This window comes from Callospermophilus lateralis, unplaced genomic scaffold, assembly GCF_048772815.1.
Source record: "Callospermophilus lateralis isolate mCalLat2 unplaced genomic scaffold, mCalLat2.hap1 Scaffold_190, whole genome shotgun sequence".
NCBI classification, from domain to species: Eukaryota; Metazoa; Chordata; class Mammalia; order Rodentia; family Sciuridae; genus Callospermophilus; species Callospermophilus lateralis.
The window spans coordinates 1,354,499-1,361,843 of NW_027512918.1; the positions used below are offsets into that span (position 1 = coordinate 1,354,499).

At 35.5% G+C, this 7,345-nt stretch overlaps 1 protein-coding gene across 4 annotated transcripts; it reads right to left on the bottom strand.

Moving 5' to 3' along the window:
• Nucleotides 1-2,616: 2,616 nt before the first annotated feature.
• On the bottom strand, nucleotides 2,617-3,347 carry LOC143640348 (core-binding factor subunit beta-like). 4 transcript variants are annotated; one of them, XM_077108194.1, is made up of 2 exons: nucleotides 3,183-3,347; nucleotides 2,617-3,065 (listed from the first exon to the last, which is right to left on the bottom strand). In XM_077108194.1, exons 1-2 carry the CDS (start codon nucleotides 3,345-3,347, stop codon nucleotides 2,784-2,786), a joined length of 447 nt encoding a protein of 148 aa, XP_076964309.1. In that variant the 3' UTR covers nucleotides 2,617-2,783. The 4 variants fall into 4 exon arrangements, with proteins under 4 accessions (XP_076964309.1, XP_076964310.1, XP_076964308.1 ...); XM_077108195.1 differs by having other exon boundaries at nucleotides 2,617-2,948; nucleotides 3,066-3,347; XM_077108193.1 differs by having other exon boundaries at nucleotides 2,617-2,852; nucleotides 2,940-3,347.
• Between the last annotated feature and the right edge of the window lie 3,998 nt (nucleotides 3,348-7,345).

Sequence of the window (7,345 nt, forward strand, 5' to 3'; positions counted from 1 at the left end):
TTAATTCTGCTTCATATAAAGTTGGGAAGTGTTTCCACTTCTCATGTTCTGGAAAACATCGTCAGTGAAACAATATTATTTTTTCATTAAATATTTCATAGGCTTGACCATTTTAACTATTCAGGGTTTGAATATTTTTGGAAGGTTTTAACTATTAATTCAACTATTTTTTTCTTTAAATCAGGGATTGAACCCAGGGGTACTTAACCTCTGAGCCACATCTTCAATCCTTTTTATTTTGAGACAGGACCTCTCTAAGTTTCTTGGGGTCCCATTATGTTGTTGAGGCTGGCCTCAAACTTGAGATCCTCCTGCCTCAGCCTCCTGGGTGGCTGGGATTACAAGTATGCACCACCAAGGCCAGCTGAATTCAACTTCTTTAATAAGGAATTAATTAAGCTTATTTGTTTCATCTTAGGTAAAGTTTGGAAGTTTGCTGGAAGGAACTGGTCCGTTTCACCTAAAATGTTAAATTTATGTCCAGAGAGGCTTTCTACATTTCCTCATTGTCCTCTGGATTCCAGTAGACTAACTACATTCCTTCTTTCACTGATAACACTGGTTCTTCCTGTCTTATCTTTTCTATCATAATGTTAAAGATAATCAATTTCTACTGATCTATGAAAAAGAAACCCAGCTTTTTTTATTTTTTCACTACACATAAGTTTATTGTGAAAGTAAAACATGTAACACACAATATGGCTAATGGTGGCATAAGCAAGCTGGTAGCTTAAGGCAAGTTTTGATGGAGATGAATTTAGAAAAGCTGATACAATGATGTAATTTTGCTTAAATATGGATTATGAAAACATATCAAATTGCATCAATAACTTAAAAAAAGTAGTTTTCAAGGCCTGAACTACTGGAGAAAAAGGTCTTATAATCTTAATGCCAGCATTAAGACAGACAGAAGCAACACAGTACTAAACGACACGGGGAAATCCAGTATTTACAGAAGAATGGCAACAGGAACATTTATTTATTAACATTTGATCTTATACTGGTGGACTAAAAGCCCTTAGCTGGAAGCAATAGAGAAAAATGTACCACATCATGTTATTAAAAAAATACGAAGTGCAGAAGTCAAAAACCAAGGAGCTCTGTGATAAAGTAACCTTAAAACACCACTGTAAGGATCACTTAAAAGGCGATTCCCTCAGGGGAAATTAGGGCACTGAGTGTGTAAACATGTGAGCTGCACAACACCAAATACCAACCAAATTCATTCATAGTACTTAGTTACACAAGATCAGCATGGTTTTTTATGATGTATTATTGTTTATAACAATTTAAACACACTCCTTACCATGCATGACTTCATATATAACAAATATTTTTTATTCTGATACAGGATATCTGTTTATGAATTAAAAGACCTATATACATCGAAAACCACACCTCCTTCATCAATCAAGTATATTTATATGCTTTTTAAATGCAATGACCTTATTCAGATTTCATTTTCTGAATTGTGTGTCAGTTTTTCTACTCTTCAAAATAATGCCATTTTGTTATGATAAAATACATTTTTGCAAAAATTCAGAAATGTATTAACATTTAATGAACATGACCATGAAAAGTATTCGTAAGTTTGTGCCAAATGACTCAGCACTTTCTTCCAGTCTTGTATTTAAAAAAAAAAAGTTGCACCCAATTTGACAGTAAGCCTATTTAAAAAATATTCTTAACTATTCATCTCAAAAGGTGCTAATAATAGTCCTTTTGCAAAATACCATATATAATTGTGAATGTTTTCCCCCAGAATAAAGAAAATGTATCCTCTGCACAGATGAACATTTTCTAAGACTAATCTTTCATTACCCAGTATTGTTTTTACAAAAGCATGCACTATAAAACACATAAAAGCAGCTATCTTAAACATGATTTTAATACAATATTACCTTTGTAGCTGATTCATCACTGTCTCCAGTTTAATATGTTGTTACATACATAAAGAAGCTCCAGTATCCCTTTTGATTGATTAAAAAAAAATCCCTGAATAAAACAGAAGCCAGCCTGTGACTTCTTTAGGCATTTCAGTAGAATGTTATCATCTATGGAGAATATCTCCACCCAAACTCATGATTACAAAGCAGAATCTAAAACACACCTGGGGCAGATTACAGAGTTAATAAAATTTAAATTTTTTATGTTTAAAAAGGAAAGAAAGGGTGCTCATTATTAGCATTTAAAAGGATACTGCAACTTTAACAACTGTAAACTTTGTGGCAGAAGGCTGTGGCAGACAGTTCTATGCTACTAGGTTTTTAGCTTGTAAATAATGCAAACGTATCAACAGTTTTTAAATGCAATAGACAATAAAAACAAAAGGAAATGAAGAAAAAAAAACAAGACTGCCTATTTAAAAAGAAACTGTAACCAACACATCTAAAAGTATATAAAAAAAAAGCAACTGATCAAAGAAAGCCCTTTGGATTAAAAACTTAAATTTGTTTTAAAATGACATGAACTTTAAATTAGAATGGAGGAAAAAAAGAGCTTTACAAATTGATAGTTTCAACTGAAATAATGCCAACAAGGTAAGCTTGCATAGAAAAAAATTTCAAATTATTACTGGCTATATGCTTTAAAAATTAGAAATGTAGGTATTTATAATCATAGTGCAAAACCATGGCAGTTTGTGATGTTTTTTACTGCCTTAGGTTTGAGAAATAGACCGTAGTACCTCCAGTTATCACAGTTTCTGGTCTTATAATGAATTATTTCTGCCAACTAGAAGCAATGTGTATGTAAAGATGGGCAGCACATTTGCTGTGCTACTATTAACGAAGTTTGAGATCATCACCACCACCTAAATTGGAACCAGGACTAGGGTCTTGTTGTCTTCTTGCCTCCATTTCCTCCCAATGTGACCTGTCTCTATCTTCAAATTCACGTGTCCTTCTCCGAGCCTCTTCAAAGGCCTGTTGTGCTAATGCATCCTCCTGCTGGGCTCGCTCCTCATCAAACTCCAGGCACCCCATACCATCCAGTCTCTGAAGATCAATCCAGCCTTTCCAGATAACACAGACTCCATTCAGAATCATGGGAGCCTTCAAATACACCTTGCCTGCTTCTCTTTCTAAGTCGACATACTCCCGGCTAGGTGTTTGTCGCTGTTCTCCCTGCCAGCTGGCCGGAAAAAACTGGAGAGACAGATTGGTTCCTGTGGCCACAAAAGCGATCTCCGAGCGCCCGTGGCGGCAGGCATTCTGGAAGCGCGCCTGGCGCTCCTCGTGGGGCCGGTCCCTGAAGCCGGTGTACTTAATCTCACACTCGTGGCTCAGCTTTCTGAAGAATTCTTCATTCTTGAACTTGCTTCTCTGGTCAGGCACGATGCGCGGCATCTTCCCGCCCCGTGCCGGCCTGCCGAGCTACGGGGAAGCATGGGTACCCGCTGCCCGGCTCCGCGCTGACCGAATGACCGCCCACACGCGGCGCCCTGACTCCCGCTCCCCTTTGTTTCAGGCGGCCGCCCGTGTGGGCTCCCGCTCCGGGGAGTCTGAAGTGCCACCGCCCGCTGTAGCCCAACCAACGCCACCGTCGCCTCAGCCGTTGCCTGCCACCCCCGGCCGCCCGAAACCCAGCTTTTAATTTCGCTGACTTTGGTTGTTACTCTTTTCTTTTGAATTTGTTAATTTCTCATTTTGGTTTCATTTTTATCTTCTAGTGTTGAGACGGAACCATGGATTATTGATCTGAGGTCTTTTTGTTTTTCTAGAACTGCTTTTGTTTTTCTAAGAACTGCTTAGGCTGAATAAATTGACATTATATTTTCATTTACTGTCAGTTGAAAATGATTTTTAATTTTCCATGACCCCTTCCTCTTTTACCCAACTAAAACATTACTTAGACATCCCCTATCAATTATTTAAATACTCGGAAATTTTCCTGTTCCTTATTTCTTGTAGATTTCCATTATAATCTGAGAAAAATATTTTGTATGCATTCAGTTGTCTTAAATTTGTTAAGATTTGTATTAAGAGTAATATGTGGTGTATTTTGGTGACTATTCCAGGTATACTTGTAAAAAAATGAATATTCTGTTCTTGTTGGATAAAATATCCTACAAATGTCAATTACATCTAGCTGGTTGGTTGGCAGTGTCATCCAAATATTCTATATTCTTGGTAATTTCTGTCTACTAGTTCTATCTATTCCTAAGGGAAGAATATTAAAATCTTCAAATATAAACACTGCATTCTCTATTTCTCTCTAAGGATCTGTAAAGTTTTGCTTCGTGTACTTTTGATTTTATTGTTATGTAATAACACACTTATGATTGGTAAACTAATCCTTTTATCAATCCTTTTATACTCTGAATGCTGGGTATTTTAAGTTTATTTTGTCATTAATATAGCAAATATTTTTCCTTTCATTACTGTTTGCAGGTTATATCTATTTTCATCTTTTCCTTTTCAATTTACTTACACTACTGCATTTGATGTGAGACAACATAAAGTGGGGTCATTTTTTATTGTACTCTGACAAAGTCTTAATTACTGTGTTTATAGCATTTAAAATTTTTATGTGATTATTGATGTGTAAGAATTACATCTATGATTCTATTACTTGTTTCATGCTTGTTTCCAGTTTCCCCTTTCCTTCCCTTTTTTAGGTTACTGGAGCACTTTTTTAACATTCCATCTTAATTTATCCATTGTGATTCTAACATCTATTTTATAAGTACAAGCTCTAGGCATTATAAAACATGTTTAACTTTTCAGAATCCACGTAAAATCAGCATATTACTATTTCAAATCGATTGTAGATTTTATATATATTACTACCTCCATTAAAAAACCACATCAGTTCATGTCATAATTTTTGCTTTCAACTATAAAATTGCTGAATAAATTGACATTATATTTTCAATAGCCCATTTATTTTTTTAGGACTGACATGGAGAGAACAGTTTCTATGATAGCTAGCATTCCATTTATCATCTTTCATTCCTAATACCCATATTCCATTCTGGCACCATTTCCCTCTGTCTTAAGAACCGCCTTTGGAATTCTTTCAGTTCAGGCCTGCTGGAAACAAATGCTGTCAGGTTTTCCTTCCCCTGGAAATACCCTTATGTCACCTTTGTTTGTAAAGGGTATTTTTGCTGTTTATAAACAATGCTTATCTTTCAGTATTTTATGAAATATTTTGCCTTTTTCTTCTCATTTACATAATTTCTGATGAGGAATTCAGTTATCAAAAATAACATATGGTTTTTCTCTGCTTGCTTTTGACCATTTTTCTTTCTTTTTACTTTCCTGATTGATTATGACATTTCTGTGGATCGGCTTCTTTGGGTTTATTCCATGTTAGATTTTTTGAATTTGTGTTTAGGCTTTCACAAAATCTGTGAGGTTTTCAAGTCACTTATTTCTGTATTTCCCTAGCACCGATTCTTTCTCAAAATGCCTAATGTTTTTTTTTTTTTTTCCACACTTCACTGAGATTCTATTCAATCTTAAAACTGTCGTTCAGATAATTTTTTTTCTACTTTATCTTCAAATACATTGATATTTTCCCTGTGTCATCACAATCTACTAGTCAGCCATCCAGTGGAGTTTTTTCCACCTACTGTATTTTTTAGTTCTAACATTTACATGTCTTCTTTTTATCTTCTGTCTGCCAAGACTTTTCTCTTCATTTCTAGAGCATTCACAATTACCACTTTCCAATCTCAAGGGGCACCCTTTCTCATTTCTCCTACCAGAATGCTAGAGTTTTCAGCATCCTGCTTAATCACACACTTCTGATACTGTATCTGCTTTGAGACCAAGCTGTAGAAAGTCAGAGAAAAGAAGGTGGAAGCAATAGGATTTGTCAATTGGACAGTAACTTTCCTATCCCTCAGAGTGGCAGCTGCAGGCTTCCACTACAGCTTCTGATGACATTACCACAGAGTTACAGAGAGAAAGGAGAAGGGGAAAAGGGGAAAGGATTTTGATCCTGAGTCACAGCTATCAGGCTTCTTTTGCAGATTATCTCCATCTTTACCCCTCTCTCTTTCTCTCTCTCTCTCTCTCTCTCTCTCTCTCTCTCTCTCTCCACTATCTAGGTTTCAGACTGTTGAATTCAGGTCCTAGGGTCACTGGAAGAAAAAAACTGTAAAGTAACAGCCATTTTGATGATACTCTGAATTCTATTCTTCTTTTTCAATCCACCTGGTATTATTTATTCTGCAGAGTCCTCAAATAGCTCTTCCATCCATTTTAGCCTGGTTTTATAGATGCATTTTCAGAGGAAGAGACTAGGTGTATGTGTTTTTTAATACATTATACACAGATATGGAACTAGCTTCTAACTTCTCAGTCAACTCTCACTAACTACTCAAAATTCTTATCAAAAGATATTAATAATCTCAAATAAGAAAAGTCTAATGAGTTCTTCCATTCACCAAGAGTCCTAGTTTGCACAAAAACTAAGTCATGGAAAGACAGCCATCACACTGCCAGAAAAATCAAATCATGTTTTAAGTAAAGAGTTTTTATGATTTCAGGTTGCAACAGCAAGGTTCTCAAAATTGTATAGTGCACTATCAGAAAAAATTATGCTTCCTCACTCCTTAGACTCTATGAAAATTGCAATGACATAATGATGGCACAGCAATGGGAATCTATGTGGATGATCCTTTTATAGGTAACTAGGTAAGAATTCTTATTCAACACAATACTAAAATGATTTTCAGTTGTGGACCCAAATTAAAATCATTAAGAACATCTTTTGTTTCCAAAGAGTGATCCCTAATCTCTTTCAAACTCTAGCTCCCGGGCTGGGGATGTGGCTCAAGCGGTAGCACGCTCACCTGGCATGCATGCGGCCCGGGTTCCATCCTCAGCACCACATACAAACAAAGATGTTGTGTCCGCCGAAAACTAAAAAATAAATATTAAAATTCTCTCTCTCTCTCCCTCTCTCACTAAAAAAAAAAAAAAAAAAATCTCTAGCTCCTATCTGGGAAATAATAAGTTTTCAAAATTTAGATTAAACAAACAAACAAAAAAGCAGAAAGAGTATGGCAACAAATCTTGGAATAAGAAAACTTGATTTTGGGCAAACCTTTAAATTTTGGGTCAGTTTTTAAGGAAATTTAGGAAAACTTACAGAAGCATTTGTCTCTACAAACTAAAAACATTACTAATGTGGTTTAATCAATACTTTTTCTACATTCTGATTACTAAAAGACAGTTTGCAATACATTGTACAACTGGTCAAAGACACATGTTTCCCTAAGTTAAAAAAAAAAGTACTATACTGTAGTTGTTTATTGGAGATTTAATCTTGTAGTTCCAACAAAAAAGCAATAAATACTCAAAAATGAGTAACTGGTTTTCATTTCTTTTGT